Source organism: Megalobrama amblycephala, linkage group LG5, assembly GCF_018812025.1.
Source record: "Megalobrama amblycephala isolate DHTTF-2021 linkage group LG5, ASM1881202v1, whole genome shotgun sequence".
In the NCBI taxonomy this organism is placed as follows: Eukaryota; Metazoa; Chordata; class Actinopteri; order Cypriniformes; family Xenocyprididae; genus Megalobrama; species Megalobrama amblycephala.
This window is the reverse complement of record NC_063048.1, coordinates 11,940,831-11,959,284: the sequence shown is the minus strand read 5'-3', so window position 1 is coordinate 11,959,284 and position 18,454 is coordinate 11,940,831. Positions and strand designations below refer to the sequence as shown.

Below are 18,454 nucleotides of genomic sequence, written 5' to 3'. Positions count from 1 at the left end.
GAACTGACAAGTTACCAGCACTAACCTCTAGGTAGCCTGATGCATTTCACTTTAAAAACACTGATTTTATTTTTAATCATAAGAACAACATCACCCAAAGGTTTAGTCAATCCCCTTAGGTGGTTTCATCTGCCCCAAGACATCACTTTAATGTGAATAAGAGATCTCATCCTCTTACTAGATACAGGTGGCCTGACGCAGGCACGCCGCTCAGCCAATAGGAATCTAGCTCCGTGACGCAGTCGCTCCAGGGGACCAATAGGAGCGCGTACGGATTAGCTAATGTTTATAAAACCCCCGGCTGCCACTGCGAGAGCGCTGAGTTTGACAAGAGTATAATAACCGCAGAACTTCACACAAGTTTGTCCGTTACACCTTAAGCAGTGTTTTAAAGACAGATAGTAGCCTTTTTTTACTTTGAGGAACCTAAGCTGTCACTTTCAGGCAATCATGGAGCGCCCCAAACAGAAACAAGTGAATCAAAGTGAAAATGAAACGGATGCCGCGATTAATGGACACTTTGACGGCCGGGTGAAGATGCCCGGATGGAGAGCCGGTGGTGCCGCCGGGGACCCGAGCACCGTGCCGTCCTCCAGCGTGATGGAGAGCTGGCGGGAAGAGCGCACTCGCAGTCTGGAAGACAACGAAATGAGCCTGCCGAGCATCGCCGCGGCTTACACCACTATTCTCAGGGGTCTCGGGGAAGATCCGCAGCGGCAGGGGCTCCTCAAAACTCCGTGGAGAGCCGCCACCGCCATGCAGTTCTTCACCAAGGGTTATCAGGAAAAAATCATCGGTGAGTCGCGTAAATGACTGACAGCTGAAAAGCCGTGTTTATTTATGCGTTATATGTGGTTTGAAGGGACTACATTTATTTTAAGGATTATTTTTTTTTTTCCCCTCAAGTTGAGATATTCTTGAAGTGTTTCATTTGAACTTATATTTTACTCTCGAGGCGAAATAAACAAGTTATAAATAAAACCTTAACATAAAAGTTTACATTCTGTTTTACAATAGGCTACTTTAGTAGGTTGCGTTCACTGAGGCGTTTTGGGATTCAAAAACAAAACTATAAAGTTGATTCTACAAGTAACGTTAGTTGTGTCATCATTTATTCATCCAAACTTGTTTCTAATGTGAAACACAAAGATGTTCTGGTCGGTCTCATTTAATTTTTAATGACAATGAATGGTGACTGAGGATGTAAAACCTCAAAAGGAACAAAAATCCCCTTAAATTTATTGTTCACAGATAATATTTGTATCCGTCTTGAAAGAAGACCGGGGAATGAATTATTTGTTTGAGTCAGATTTCTATTAATGAATCAGTTGATTTAGTTAAAGGTCTGAAAGATTCATTCACAAATCAGACTGAGCTCAACTCACTGACTCAGTGTGGATGTGGTCAAGTTTAACATCACACTGGAGGTTAAGAATAGTAGTGAATAACTTAAATATTTAAGTTTTTCAGTAAAAATGTAAATTTGTGTCTGTTACTGATAAACAGAAAACATAACACTATCATATGACACCAGAAGACTTAATGCACAAGTCATGTGGACCACTTTTATGCTGAGTTTGAGGCTTGACATCTTCATATTCATTTTATGGAAAAGATCGACCAGTACATTCTTCAAATTAATGTCATGTATTTTCACGATCAAATATGTATTTTCAAAGCAACCCAACTGACAGGTGGACACTCATGCTTAAAATCATAACTTTTCTGTACCAAATTCATATGAAATCACCACCTCGTAAAATAGTTATGTTTCATGTATCAGGTTGGTCTTTGTGAGATGCTTTGACCTAATTATGATGCAGAGAGTTTTATAGCCCACAGACCATTCATCTTTTACAAATGCAGTGTCAAGCATTTCCGGTTAAAAGTATTTCCTCGTGTCATCAATATGATTAACAGGCTCAGCAGGTACTCCAGCTAAAGCGAAGGTTTATCTTGCGTAATTGTTCACTGGTCTGTTGTCTAAGTGGTTGAGCCAGGGTGCTGCCCACCATCCCCACATAGAAAACAGCACATCTGGACCTGGTTTGTGTAGCATTTTTAGGGCCCATGCATATGGAATGTATTAATGTTGCTTTTCTACCCCAAAAAACTCAATGACCTCTCAACACTTACATATGCATTGCTTGAACACGGTCCACAGTTCACATATGGTAGAACATGCAATGTCACGGTGAAGCGTGCATTTGATAAGACATTTCTAGAGGAAGGTCTTCGTCTACGCTGGGATTGGCTGAAGTTTGCACCACCCCTACAGCTTCTTGAATTGTTCTGAAGTATCAGAGGCTTTTTTTGTCTCCAACAGAAAAGACATTTGACGTGTTGGGACAGCTTTGACGGAGGCTGTTTTGCATTTTCACATTTTTATGAGTGGTGGGTGGCGAGTTAATGCCCTGAGAAAAGGAAGCCGTTAGTGCCTGAATGATGAAGGCTAGCTCTCACATGGTTGGTAATGTCAAAGTATATTCATCCCTGCGTTATAAATGTGTTTTCGTGCATGTATCTTTAAATGCAAATGAGCTGCTGCTTCCCACCTTGTTTTCCAGTAGAGGTCGGAGCCTACAGCTCGTGAATCAGATACTTTACCAAAACTAACAAAACATCTGCTTGGTTTTGATTGTCATCTCTATCGCGGTCATGCTCACGTGACATTGCAGTTCTTCATTATCATGAAAGTTTATAATCTGCATGAGTTTTAAAGCCATATCAGTGTAAATTCCTGATATATGGTTTTCTGAGCGCACACATCCGAAGCACGCGCACAGAAAGCTGGATGTCAGACGGCGCGTCAAGTGAGTATTAAACTAAGTTCTCTTTCACATCTTATTGTGCTTAAACCGTCAAATATTCACAAGGTTATGTCAAAAACACACAAATTTCAGATAAACACAGTCGGTTATGTCTGTGAACGTAAACAGCAAGTAAAGAAATTGCGTGTGTACAGTGTAATATACAGTTCCTATGCTGTTAATATGAATCAAACAACAAAAGAAAAACAGAAAATCACCCAATGCTCTTGATTGAATAACTTAGTAGCTTTAATAAGAATACATTTCTTATTGAATGCTGCTGTTAAATGCTCTGGCGAGGAGATAAACATGGCAAACTGTGTACAGCTCACTGAGGTCTATGCTAACAGGGCAGAGTCCGTCAGCAGTCGTGGGCGTGGTCTAAGCATTTGTGACGTCACAAAAGCTACAGTCCACAAAGGGCTTGTTCTAAAACACTGCTTATGATTTATGGGGATTAAAAAAAAGAGGAATGGGTGGATTTTTACCATTATATGGTGGTTGTGTACACACTGCAGACAAACATTTGTGTTCAAACACCATGTAAAAGTGAATTTTGCATAATAGGTCCCATTTAAGCATATTGTTGATATGCAATATGCATCACATTCTCAGTGAAGTTTTCCAATCATTTCGACCAAACAACCATTGCAGACAAATAGATTCAAAATGTTTCATGTAAGCAACAAAATATCTAGTGTAAAATAACCTTTTTTTCAATAAATGAACACAAGAAAAAAAAAAAAAAAATATATATATATATATATATATATATATATATATATATATATATATATATATATATATATATATATATATATATATATATATATATATATATATATATATATATATATATATATATATATATATATATATATATATATACAAATATGTAAGCAATAAGGTACAAGAGGCTGTGTTGTACCTTTTTGCTTTTATAAAATGGTTACCACACACAACACAATATGTAACAATGCAATTTTCATGAAGTAAACTCTTACTAAAAGCCTTCCTTCCGCCGGGAAAAAAGTCCCTTCCTGTGAACAGCAACAGAAGTTACTTTATTACACCATTAGATGGCAGCAAAGACTGTCTTTATGAGTGTGTCAGTCAGTACTGAAGACTTTTAAATTGAAAAGACTGAATTGTTGTGAACACGACGCAACTGACAAATGCTTTGACTAGCGCTGTCAGTCATGGGAAAACCCCTTAACTGTTAAAAGGACAAGATAATACATCGGACATTTAAACAGATTTTTTATTATGAACATAGGACTGACCTGAAGGAAAATGATAAATCTGAATACAGGTAATAAACTCGCTCACTCGATCTCTTTCTCACAATACTCTTCTGCATAATGCATTAAGCTTCAATGAACAATATCAATACAGTTTACGTTGCTAAGAGTGGTTGCTAAGGGTGTTGTGTAGTGATACACAGAACAGTTGAGTGAAACGGTCATAGGCGTGTTTTATCAGAATCAAGGACAGGAACTAACCGTATTATAAATAAATATTAAAAAACAGCAATGTTTACTTACTTTAATAAAACATTTTAATACATAAGATGTAATAATGCTACATCTCTTTTGCACAAGTTTTGAACACCATTTTGCTACTTACATTTATATCAGTTGTTAATAAAACATCTGTCTTAATGCTGCTCGTGAGTCACAGACAATGGTAAAGGAAGGAAGGATTGTGAAATTAAAGAATTATTATGGTAATATTGTTACGCATTATGTCATTATGTTTCCTTACAGTTTATGGTTTTGTTGTGGTCTCATGTCCCATAAAACCATTAAAGGTCACAGAGACGAGTGATATTGCTCAGTTTACAGCGATTACACAGCTCAGTATGGTTTCTTTTTCTGTATTACCCGTCATTACGCTGTGTTGTCCCCTGCCCCCACTGGCTGGATGGATGCCTGTCTCTTATTTAAGGGATGGAGATCAAGCCAAGCCCTCAACAGCAGTAACATTACCCATAACCAGAGCTCTGCTCGTTGACATCTTCACAATTTCAATGGGTTTCTATGGTTACTTATTGTATTTCAAGTGTATGTTTGCTTAGTGTGTAAGCTAGTTTGTGTTTAATTGAGTGTGTGTGTGACGGTGGCAGCGAGGCTGAATGATGACTTCGGGGAGATGCTGATTTGATTTCCTGTTCTTTTTCGGTGCCACCGTCATACGTGAGACCTTTCCGTGTGTTGTGCCTGTGCATTTGAAAGTGGCTGTTTGTTTAGGATGAGCCTGATGACAGTTCTCTCGTAACAGCTGCTGCCCTCAGGTTAAATTCAACAGAGATGCTCAGATCAGCTGCAGCGTTTACACATATATTATGCTCGGTTTCTGTAAAGCAGGCTGGTTAGTCACAGTGACCAGAATCAGTTTAAATATTAACAGAAGTACTAGGAACCATGAAACAACATGGAAATAACTTGTTCAGCCACTTTTATGAGGGATGCTATCAGTTTATCAGTGGTGGTTGCATAACCATCATTAGCTTTCCAAGTGATCTGACTTTTTGGGAAAAAATTCCCTGTGAAAAAAAAATTCCAAGGAACTTAAATTTAAAGGACACATCCAGCGATCAGAATATCATAGAGAGACAGATACCCTAGCAACACCCTAACAACCACCCACAACATGGTGACGGGTGTTGCACCATCGAGCACTGCTCCATTTTTTTCAGAAAATGTAAATATATTCATTAGATTTAAGTGCCCACCTGTAGACATAAAAACAGCCTGAAGATTGATTGCTTTCTGCCTTTTTGAATCACAGTGACTGCACAAAAATGGCAACAACATATATGGGAGTCACATCTCAACAAGACCCTGAAGCTTCGCCATCAGTCTGCCATGTTTCCACGGAAACCTTCCCCGAGATAGGCGGTCAGGAAATTAAAAAGCCCCACAAGAAAAGACAGTGCATTCTCAATAGATTAAACGGGATATGTTTGAACAATGATATGAGCTAAGAGAAATGACACGGGGCCACAACAGGAAGAGCGCATGGGGTGAAATATAATGATTTCATGATGTCATCAGGTGTCATATCGCTCACCTGACGGTGACCTGTCTGATCTTCTTGTTTTGTTGTTGTACCTTCTTGCAGATGTCCTGAATGACGCAATCTTTGATGAAGACCATGATGAGATGGTGATCGTGAAGGATATTGACATGTTTTCCATGTGTGAACACCATTTAGTTCCCATTTTTGGCAGGGTAAGACTACTAATTTCCCTCATTAGCACATGTCACTCTTTCAGTGCCGTTTTTATGATCATATTTGAGACAAAAACTGCATTGAATATATGTAGTTTTAAAAATTCATTTGTCATACCTCCATCCTATAAGGTTTTTTTTAAGGTCTTTATTTAATGTTTTTTAAAGGTGCCATCGAATTGAAAATTGAATTTATCTCGGCATAGTTGAATAACAAGAGTTCAGTACATGGAAATGACATACAGTGAGTCTCAAACATCATTGTTTCCTCCTTCTTATGTAAATCTCATTTGTTTAAAAGACCTCAGAAGAACAGGCGAATCTCAACATAACACCGACTGTTACGTAACAGTCGGGATCATTAATATGTACGCCCCCAATATTTGCATATGCCAGCTCATGTTCAAGCATTAGACAAGGGCAGGCAGTATTAACGTCTGGATCTGTGCACAGCTGAATCATCAGACTAGGTAAGCAAGCAAGAACAATAGCGAAAAATGGCAGATGGAGCAATAATAACTGACATGATCCATGATATCATGATATTTTTAGTGATATTTGTGAACTGTCTTTCTAAATGTTTCGTTAGCATGTTGCTAATGTACTGTTAAATGTGGTTAAAGTTACCATCGTTTCTTACTGTATTCATGGAGACAAGACTGCCGTTATTTTCATTTTTTAAACACTTGCAGTCTGTATAATGCATAAACACAACTTCATTCTTTATAAATCTCTCCAACAGTGTAGCATTAGCCGTTAGCCACGGAGCATAGCCTCAAACTCATTCAGAATCAAATGTAAACATCCAAATAAACACTGTACTTACACGATTAGACATGCTGCATGACGAACACTTTGTAAAGATCCATTTTGAGGATTATATTAGCTGTGTGAATTTTGTTTATGCAATGATGGAGTCGAGAGCTCGGGAGGGGGCGGAGAGCACGCGACTTAAAGGGGCCGCAGCCTGAATCGGCGCATTTCTAATTATGCCTCAAAATAGGCAGTTAAAAAAATTTATAGAAAAAAAAATCTATAGGGTATTTTGAGCTGAAACTTCACAGACACATTCAGGGGACACCTTAGACTTATATTACATCTTGTAAAAAAACGTTCGATGGCACCTTTCAATGAAACATTTATTTTATGATCAATTTATTAAAGTAAAATGGTTAATGTTCTACTTTTTAAAATTATTTGTATTCTTATTGTTTTCTTAATTATTTTTTTTTTTGCTTTTATTGTATTTAATATCCATTCATATCCATTTAATATTTAATATCCATTTCATTTAATATATTTATTTAATATCCAGATCAGATTTCACCCCATAATACAAAGAAAAAAATATAGCCTATAGAAAACATAGAATTTATATTTTCATATTCATTATTTCCATAAAGCCTATTGTAAGTAAAAAAAATAGCATTGTAATTGTAAACTACTGTTGCTCATGTAAGTAGTGTTGTTAGTCAATGTATGCTGACTAAAAATCAGGATGTTTTTTATTAATATATTACAATGAGAGTTTAGTGGCAAGTGTGCTTAATTATCCTCCAAAGAAATTGCTTTATTTTTTAAGCAAAGTATATATTTTCTTCTTCTTCTTGTGATTGTGGAGTGAAATATGACCTGGACAATTCTTTGTGAGATTCATCCACCCACCTGGCAGAAATAGCCTGTTTTTTTTGATGCACCTGAAAAAACATTGACATGTAATCTGTCAATAACAAAGTTAATTAGCTATAATTAAATCTAGAAGGTAACGAGGACAAGCTGAAATATCAGATCTGAGTTTCACTCAAAAACAATGCCCACTCTTAATCCTCCAGGTTTGACATTTAGTACCTCCCTCCGGCTCATAGCCCTGCAGGTGTCTGCCATTTAAGACAAAAGAGACACCGTCGATCCTGTCACGGCGCAAATGGCTACTGATGATAGACTAAGCCATTGATCAAGCGCACTGAGCGTTTTTTTTTTTTTCCACCACTTGCAATTTTGTTTGTCAGATGCTGTTGGAGGGCCGTCGTTTCCGCTGCGTCCCCCGCTGATAGCTCCCTGTCGTCAGCGGCGCGGCCCCTTATCCCTTCTCATCTATTTACCTCGCCTCCCGCCGCATCTGCAACAAGATAATGACTCACCGATTTCTTTCAAAGAGGCGTCCGCCTGTTCTTTTTCATTTTTGGCCCTCTTGTTTGCGCTTCAGCGTCCTCCATGATTGTCCGCATAACACTCTTAGTGTCCATCACGAACGCTGAACGCTCTCTTACACTAGAAACATATCTACCGTACAGCCGCCACACGTTTTACCTGTTGGTCTAAAGTGGATTTAGCTACAAAAAGCGCTTTGCTTATTTCCCAGGTGCTTTGTAGATGCTGGTAAAGTTCGATTGATGCATTTAGAGGATGTCGAGAGGAGTTTGCCAGCCCTGAAAAAAGGCCAAGAGGTTTCAGTGACACACAGGATTATCGCATCAGAACAGAGAGCAGATAAGGAAAAAAAGAAAATTCTTGCATGTCTGTTGATGCTGCCCTTTCTCTGGGCCGTTTCATCAAATTGTTGGTGACATTTGAGTTTGATGGCGGAGAGGAGGTTAGGTTGGGGGGTGGGCTGTTAGATGTACAGTCACTTCCGAGCACATGCACAGATACGGCTCTTTCCAGTCCTGCTTTTCTCTCCAGTCCCATTTTTTACTTTTCATCTGATGCTGTGACATGTAGCTTGCTAGAGCCAATATACAGTTTTGCAACAGGTTATTATTTTAAAAAATAGTTTTGGAAAAAGTGTGTATATAACTCCCATGTTTTGCAATTATATCTTTCTGTTGTCAGTTAATGTGTTGTGTTTTTCACAGGTGCATATAGGTTACCTTCCAAACAAGAGGGTTCTTGGTCTGAGTAAATTAGCACGGTAGGTAAAATACACCCAGTGGCCGGTTGCATAAACTGCTAGTCTTAAATTAGCCATCAAATCTTTTTTCCAAAATTAAAGATTACAAAATGTAATTCAAATCTACAATATCCGACCAAAACCTGAAAAACAGTAACCATAATAATTTCAGTACTGCCTCTTCTGCCACTTTCTGTCGATCTCTCTTGTCCTGGTCAGACTCTAAACTAAAAACTAAAACTACATCCAGTGTCTTGGAGGTTCCGGCCCCATTAAAGACCAGAGCTGTCCCCTCAGCTTATTCACCCCGGAGCTCAGATTAATGAAATCAAATGAAAAGGGTAGGCATAAAAAGACTCATCTTCTTGTTCATGCTACTGCCTACTCAGATTTCATGCTGCAATATAAAAAAGCACTCAACACTGCATGTTGTACTTAGCTTTCCACTGTCATTAACAAAGCAAAGTGTAAACCCAGGACTCTGTTCTCTGAGATCAACGAACTAGTCAAACCACCAACTCCTTCAATTAATGGTTCTACAGATCTTTGTGAAACTTTTTTTCTACATAAAATTGACAATATCTACCAATCTTTTTCTTCATTTACTCCTCCAAAATGTGCTAGTCCACCCACTTTCAAACTTCACACTCAATAATACATTGAGCTGATTATTAAATCTAACTCCTCTTCCTGTAAGCTTGATCCAATACCAGCACACCTGTTAAAAAACTTTCTGCATTCACTCATTTTACTGATCACCCACATGATGAACAGACCCCTTACTATTGGTTATGTAGTGGCTGGACTAAAATTAGTTGCTATCATCCCAGTACTTAAAGGGATAGTTCACTTAAAAATAAAAATTATCCCATGATTTACTCACCCTCAAGCCATCCTAGGTGTATATGACTATTTTCTTTCAGACTAACACAATCGGAGATATATTTAAAAATATCCTTATGCTGCGTTCACACCAGACGCAACTTGCGTGAATAAAACGGATGGACGCTTGGACATTTTGAGTTTACTCGCGTCATTCACGCGTGAAAATCCCTTCACAACAGACGTGAATTCGCGTCATGAGAGGGGCTCTCCCGCTCCTTTATGTGTTCCAGACTCTCCCACTGCTTTCTGCACACTTGCTCTGAATAAACACAACTTGTCAGTGGGGAAATAATTGTAAATTACAGCGAATAAGCTCAATTAGTCGTCTTTAGTTGGCTTGTAGTCTTAATATGTATATATATATATATATATATATATATATATATATATATATATATATATATATATATATATATAGCTCAAATTGAGTAAAGACCATTTTTTACAACTTATTAGATTGTCCGACCTCCTCACTCACTTTCTTTCAAACACGATCCTTTTTATTTCTGTTTCTATAAATGTATGAAGATGTACAGCGACGATGATTTTGTTCTCCATTGTTTTTTCGAATTTCTGCCTCAGCTCGCTACATCACGTCACTACTAGAGCAAGCTCCTGATTAGTTAACGCGGCGCAAATTTTCGCCAAAGTTCAGATTTTTCAACTTGCGCGTTTCGCGCGTCAAACGCCAGAAACGCTCAATCGCGCCGCATCATTTTTCGCGAATCGCTTCATTCGCGCCGCCTCATTCACCCGAATCGTGCCGCAGGATGTCTATTCGCGTCTTTGCATTGACTTAACATGTAAATCACTCGCGCTTAACGCTTCATTCGCGTCCGGTGTGAACGCACCATTAGTCCTCCAAGAAGGCCTTTATTAACCCACTGGTGGGTTAATAAAGGCCTTCTGAAGCAAAGGGATATTTTTCTTACAAAAACGTATCGCTATTTAAAACTTCATAAATTCAAATAACTAGCTTCTGGCGGACGAGCGTACGCAGAATGCACAAGTCGACTTGCGCTAAATGAGTAACCCCCTGACGTGATGTATGATACAGGATGTTGGAGTATTTTAAGCTTAGACGGCTCTCGCGGTTCAAACAAATAGGACTGTGCAACAAATTTAAGCTCCTCTTCTCTTATATCGAAATCCTCTGACATTTCTCTTTAAAAATGATCATTTTAGACTTATAATCCCTGACCGGTGATTTGTTTTGCTCTATCCTCTGCGCCTCCGTTTTCATCATTACGTTGTGCGTCAGGTCAGGATACTCTTCCGCCGCAAATTTGACTTGTGCATTCTGCATGCGGTCGTCCACCGGAAGCTAGTTATTTGAATTTATAAAGCTTTAAATATGGATATTTTTCTTAGAAAAACGCATCGCTTCACTTCAGAAGGCTTTTTTTTTTTATGGATGGATGCATTATTTTTGACTTCGGCTATTCACAACCATTATAAACCTTGGAGGACTAAGGATATTTTTAAATATATCTCTGATTGTGTTTGTCTGAAAGAAGATAGTCATATACACCTAGGATGGCTTGAGGGTGAGTAAATCATGGGATAATTTTAATTTTTGGGTGAACTATCCCTTTAAAAAAGCCTGGTCTTGATAACACAGTCTTGATTAACTTTAGTCCAGTCTCCAACCTTCCCTTCTTGTCCAAAGTCTTAGAAAAGGTGGTCGTCACACAACTGCAGTCTCATTAGGATAAACACAATCTGCCAAACCATTGCAGTCCACTCCACAGTACAGAGACTTGTCTTTTAAGAGTAGTCAATGACCTTCTCCTTGCCTCTGACTCTGGTGTCCTCAGCTTCCTGGTCCTCTTGCACCTGAGTGCAGCTTTTGATACTGTTTGCCATTCTGTACTCCTATCTCGTCTAACTCGTATCACTGGCACTGTTTTTCAGTGGCTAAGTTCATTTCTCAGACAGGTAACAATTTATTAGAATTAATAAACACAAATCACACTCTCACTGTTTCCCGTGGAGTACCTCAAGGATCCGTTCTTGGTCCACTTCTGTTTCTAATCTACATGCTTCGTCTTGGTCAGGTCAGCAGCATCATGGTCTTAATTTCCATAGTTATGCTGATGATACACAAGTCTTGTCTTACTGCTCAGTCCAATTCTGTTTTTCCACCTCTTTCTGTCACCTCCTGCCTACAAGATCTCAAAGTATTGATGGCTCAAAACATCTTAAAGCTGAATACTGACAAAACAGAAATCCTGTAGGTCCTAAATCCCTGGTCTTTTCCCAACATGACCTCTCCATTCATATTGATGGAGTTACAGTTCATCCTTCACCCACTATACACAATCTTGGTGTACTATTTGATTCTAAACTATGCTTGAACCCCTTAATACATTGTCCGTGTACGACCTTTGCTAAATCTCAAAGATGCCAAAACTCTGGTCCATGCTTTTATAACCTCGCGTCTAGACTATTGTAACTTTCTGTTTTGGCCTATCCACTAAAGCCCTTAATCGCTTGAAAATAATTCAAAACTCAGCTGGTCGTGCCCTTACATATAACAACAAATCTGCTCGCATCATGCCCATTCTCCAGCAACTGCACTGGCTCTCTATTGTCCATCGCATTTAGTTTCAATTACTTGTTCTAGTTTAGAACAAAAAGTATAAAAAGTCACTTCCATCTTCCACCAGTCTGACTGCGTTATTGCATTAGATAACAAAATACAGTCTTAGCAAAGTAACCACAAGTGTAGGTTATTACATTAACTATGGACATGTTCTACTAATGTTTGACAACCATGAAGTATTATTAAATAATAAATCATTTTTGCCTTTATTTTTTTTGAACAGTAAAGTTTATAAATATTTTTTTTAATTATATTTTTTCCAACTAAAATGTATATGGGGTCAATAAGATTTATTACTTTATTAAAATAGCAAACATTTTTGACCTTGGTGAGCTTTGGTAAGCATAAGAGACATTTTAAAAAAACATTTTGAAAATCTAATGTTTGTGTGTGTGTGTGTGTTGGGGCGTGGGAAGTAGGGGTATTGCAGCTCCCCCTGTTTTCATAGGTTTATTATTATTATTATTTTTTTTTTTAATAAAGAAATCAATACATTTCAAATCAGTAAACCTTCAGTAAGGATTTTAACTGTAAAATGTAAGTGGGCTACAAACCTTTTCTGTTATTAAACTGTTTAAATCTTACATACATAGTTTACTTTCTCAAAATGGAAATAGTCTATTATTTCATTCCTCGTGGATCTTGATTGACGCACACCTGAGAGTGAAATTAACGGGGCCTTGTGGCAAAAATGGCATCAAAATGAACAAAAATGCCCATGAAAAATTAAGTTTTGAGAGGAAAAATGCCCCAATAATGTATTATATTTATAACAATATAGTTAAAGGTCCCGTTTTTCGTGGTTTTTTGAAGCTTTGATTGTGTTTATAGTGTGCAATATAACATGTGTTCATGTTTCGCGTGTAAAAAAACCCAGTATTTTTCACATAATTTACTTATCTGTATACCGCTGTTTCCACTGTCATAAAAACGGGCTGATGACTTCCTTGTTCTATGAAGTCCCTCCTTCAGAAATACGTAACGAGTTCTGATTGTGCCAGCGGTTCCTGTGTTGTGATTCGACAGCAGTTTAGCGAACCTTGCCCGGAAAGGTCACGCCTCTTACCATAACGTGGAGATGCACGCGCTCAGTGTTATTGTAAACATGTCTTTAATTTTACCCTATCAATCTGAGCTGGAATCAGACCCGGTGATTGGACTGCGGGATGAAAATAACAGCGTTTCGACGACATGGCGACAAACGCAACTCTTGTGTATTCCTGTGGGCGGAGGTTAGTCAAAAAACTGTTTTAGTGACGTCATTAAAGAAGGAAGTAGAGGGATGTAGTCCAAACTGGCCGTTCGATGTAGGTGACTTCTGTTAAATAAAATATCTCGCTTGGCATTGAACTTTGAGCTTTAAAATTTTACAGATTTTATTTATACTCTAACAACAACATTACACACTAACTAAAGTTTGAAACATGGGATCACGAAGAACGGGACCTTTAAGTAATAAGCCATCACATGAGCAAGAGTGCCGTTTCTCACTGAAAAGCATTTTGCAAATATGATATTGATATGAACGCTTAAACAATAAGTTAATATTAAGTAAGTAACTTACATTTTAGACAAATATTGTCTGTTTTCGCTCCTTCAAAGAAAATTGTTTCAAACAAAGCCACATGAGAACCGTTGCGCATCTGAAGAACATGTTGGTCCTGAACGAATAATTTTTTTTTTTTTTTTTTTTTTTTTTTTTGAACAAATTGATTTGAGTGAATGATTCAATGACTCATTAAGACAGTGACTTGCCGCCACCTACTGGCGGGTTTCTGCTGCACTCCACTATGGAGTGCAAGTCCGTAGGGTAGGCACAAGTATTTATTTATTCATTAAGCCTATTGTTTATTTCCTGTTGCCACGCAAGCTCGTCAGTTACCTGCAAAAATATCTCAATAGCCCTTTTTTGAAATAGCGTATTACAAATATCTTCCTTGTGCATTATGATTGCAACTGCAAGTATCACTTTATTCTGTATACTATATGCTCCATTTAAACATGCGGTCTCAGGTATTGTTTTTTTTTTTCTTTGTGGCGTTGACATGTTTTATATATTATTTCTTTCTATGTTATTTCTATAGACTATTCCCCTAACCCTCCACCCTCCTTTCAGTAGCCCCAACCCAAAACATCTTCCTAGGCCCCTGTGTGTGTATATATATATATATATATATATATATATATATATATATATATAAAATTATTTTCTGGTGCAGCATTGAATCTTAATGGATTTCTTCAGGAGTATGCAAATTTATCCTGCCACAAAACAGTGTTTTTTTCCTCTCTCTGAAATCAGCAGAATTTGCTCAAGTGAGCAGTGAGTGAGAGATTATTGGCTCTCCTCCCCTCAGGAATGTTGTTTGTCTGTGAAATCAAGATGCATGTGTGTGTGTGTTTGAAGCAGTGAGAGTGTAAGTATCTCTAAGAGGATTAGACAAAGTGTGAATGACAAAGAGAAGCTTGATCCAATCTGACCCCAATCTCTGTGGCTTATCCATCTCACTATGTACCAACTATAATACTGCACTCCACTAATGAAGACATGACAACAGCAGTCATATAGCTCTTAGCAGTACCACACACACACACACTTAATCTCATACGCACACACACAGTTGCATTTCTGATTTCTAAAATTTGTTACTGTTTCATATTTCTGGCTGTACTCATGACAAGGTCCATGTGGCACAGGGACCAACTTTTCCATTTGCCTTGTAAACCGATCACTGCTGATCAAATGATCAAACATGAAACATACGTTTTTGAAATATTTGGTATTATGTGTCCACTGTGAAAAGGATTTATTGTGTTTGTTCTACTCATATTATTATTAAATAGTTATATTTAAATTTACTGAAAAACTTGGATGTGATGTATGATAATTTAAAGAGATTTATTTAGCCATATCTCCACTCTCCACCCAGTTTTACATTCACATGTTAGTTAATAAATATGATTAATTAAAAATAATTATAAATGCAGTTATTTTATATTACATACACTACCATTCAAAAGTTGGGCGTTTGTAAAATTGTTTTATAGTTTTTGAAAGAAGTCTCTTATATGCTCACTAAAGCTGCATTTATTTGATACAGTAAAACAATAAAATATTTACAATGCTATTTACAAATGATTAAAAATAACCATTTTCTATTTTAAAATGTACTCAGCATCATTACATTACATTTTCAGCACTATTACGCCAGTCTTCAGTGTCACATGATCCTTCAGAAATCATTCTAATATGCTGCTTTGCTGCTCAAGAAACATTTCTTTTTATTATCAATGTTGAAAATAGTAGTGCTACTTAATATTGCTGTGGAAAATGTGAATTTGTAATATTCTTTTGAATAGAAGGTTTAAAAGGACAGCATTTATTTGAAACAATAAAGATAACAATAAAGATTAATAATGTATCTGACTTTTGATTAGTTTAATGCTTCTTTGCTGAATAAAAGTATAAAACTTTTGAACATTAATGTCTTACAATTATTACATAGCAAATGTATATATTACAATTATGTATGTTTATTTTAATTCAAATATTTTTAATTAAAGACTTTAATGAACTTGTATTTTCAATTATAAACAAAGACTATAGAATAACACAAGACCTGTCACTCGTATTATTATTATGAATGGGAGAACGCGCAATATGGCGGAATAAGTCCCGCCTTCTAAATAAGAGCCAATCGCCGACTGGTAAAGTCATCGCGTCACTGCAGCGGCCGTTAGAAGCACCGGTTTCTATAGAAACAGTCAGACACGCGCCTCCGAAATGAGGCACAAGAGACGCGCATTTAAGTCTGCGCATGCGCATTAGCTTGATCCAGCATAAAAATACAGTTTTTTTTTTTTGTCATGATTCGAGCGTTTGGAAAAAAAATTATGAGACAGTTGTTGTCAGATTCCATTGGTGATTTCAAATATGAAATTTAATCGAAAGCTTGGCAAACAGCTTTGGAGCTGCGTGATGCCCGAGAGGCGTTTCAAAGATGGCCGCCGAGTGAAATGACTTGTCTTAAAGGGACTTTGTTATAAAGTGTCTAAATTGAAAAAGTGTGCATTTTTAGTTTACATTTAGTGTTTATATCATTACAACAACTGCAGTACCTGAGCAATAAAGTTTATCAAACCACTATTACATACAATGAAGGTATATTGTGTATAAATTTATTTACTATGTTTATGCTTTTTATTTTTCACCAGGATTGTTGAGATATACAGCAGGAGATTGCAAGGTAATGCTCTTTTTTCCAAACAAACAGTTCTATCATGTTATAGCATTAATTTTGTACCTTCAAAATCCATGTTTGTTTCACTTAAACCTTTTAAACCTATTTTATTAAGTTTTTGTATTTTATTTCAGTTCAAGAGCGTCTAACTAAACAGATTGCTGTCGCCATCACTGAAGCTCTACAGCCTGCTGGTGTCGGAGTGGTCGTTGAAGCCACGTATGTAAAAATGAAACTTTATTGTATTTTATTTTACAATGTAATGCAAAGTATGACTTCTATTTTCTCTTCTTTCTGTTCTCCAGTCACATGTGTATGGTTATGCGAGGCGTCCAGAAGATGAACAGCAAGACTGTGACCAGCACCATGCTGGGCGTTTTCCGCGAGGACCCCAAGACACGAGACGAGTTCCTGACCCTGATCCGGAGCTGAGAGAGTCAGTGTTTCGCTCTCCACTGCCAAAACACTCTGACCAGCCCTCTTCTCAAACGCCTCCCTGGATCGAAGGAATCCTCTCTGGTTCTGCCTCCGGACGAGGCACTGCTGCTGTGTAACATAGCGTCCCAACCGCCTCTGGGGAGGTTACCTCGGTAACACCATCTCTTCTGTATTGCGTGTGTGTGTGTGTATTGAGGTTTTGTGCATGTTTAGTCAGTAGAACTGTGGGAGCCTCTGTTGATGGGACTGTGGCTGTTGCTGTTATATGGAAGCATTGTGTTATGAAGGACGTCTTAGATTAGCACAATTTAACCTCTCTAAACTAACAAGCACCAAACCCACCAAAATTTGTTTACATCTCTTTCTGGTTGGGTCACATTTGCGCTCTATTAAACGCAACAAAGCAGTTTTATTTTCACGCTTTTGAACTGGGAGGTACGTGTCATTCTGAATACTCAATTTTACTGTTATAAAAAGTACTGTCGAGGTACCATGGTACAGTAATGGTAATGAAAATCACCATGGTACTAAATGATTACCAATATTCATATTCCTTGTTATTTACAAGGTACTTTAAAGATTATTATGGTATTATAATGGTACATGTCCAAAAAATAAAAAATAAAACTCATAGTATTACAATAGCACCACTTTTTTAGCATCACCCAGACTGGTTTTATTGTTGTTTTACTATGTGCTGAAAGTGTATTATGGCTACGCTGTCTTATAATGTAATATTTAATATAATGTGTCCTGTGCTTCAGTCAATATTTGTGTCCAGACCCAAAGTATCTTCTGTTTTTAAAGGGTTCACCCAAAAATAAAACTTCTATCCTCTTTTACTCACCCTCATTTTGTCTTAAACCCGTAAAGCCTGACGTATGAAATAATAGTCCAAAAATCGTTTTTTGAAATAAAACAGTTTGTTAGACAAAATCTAAAAAATAGTTTGCACATGTCGAGGATCATATTTGATATATTAAGCTTTAATGGCTCATATACAATAGTGTGATATAGTGAGAATATGGAACTCACACTCAAGGAGGAAAAAGAGACGCCTAAAAGGTTTGCAATTTGGTGTGGTTTCTGATTTTTATACAGCCAAAAAGTAAGATAAGATGGGTTAGGGTTAGTACACCCAAAAATGAAACATCTGTCATCAATTAACACACCCTCATGTCAGTTCAAACATGTAAGACTTTTGTTCATCTTCATCCCCTCTATCAACAGTCCACGCAACTGCCATTTCTGACGCACAGTTTAGTCCAGTTTTTCTGAAGAGACTCAATCGCTTTATATGATGAACAGATTTCATTTAGGCTTTTATTCACATATAAAGATTCATCAGCGCA

General features: G+C 37.4%; 1 protein-coding gene across 1 annotated transcript; it reads left to right on the top strand.

Moving 5' to 3' along the window:
- Positions 1-302: 302 nt before the first annotated feature.
- On the top strand, positions 303-17,746 carry gch1 (GTP cyclohydrolase 1). Its single transcript, XM_048190683.1, has 6 exons — positions 303-796; positions 5,934-6,043; positions 8,899-8,954; positions 16,639-16,670; positions 16,799-16,883; positions 16,970-17,746. Exons 1-6 carry the CDS (start codon positions 451-453, stop codon positions 17,094-17,096), a joined length of 756 nt encoding a protein of 251 aa, XP_048046640.1. The 5' UTR covers positions 303-450; the 3' UTR covers positions 17,097-17,746.
- The last annotated feature ends 708 nt before the right edge of the window (positions 17,747-18,454 follow it).

Coding starts and splice junctions, on each gene's coding strand:
- gch1 (XM_048190683.1), top strand. CDS start 451: ATGGAGCGCCCCAAACAGAAACAAGTGAATCAAAGTGAAAATGAAACG. Junction 797..5,933: donor TTATCAGGAAAAAATCATCG/GTGAGTCGCGTA, acceptor ACCTTCTTGCAG/ATGTCCTGAATGACGCAATC. Junction 16,671..16,798: donor ATACAGCAGGAGATTGCAAG/GTAATGCTCTTT, acceptor ATTTTATTTCAG/TTCAAGAGCGTCTAACTAAA.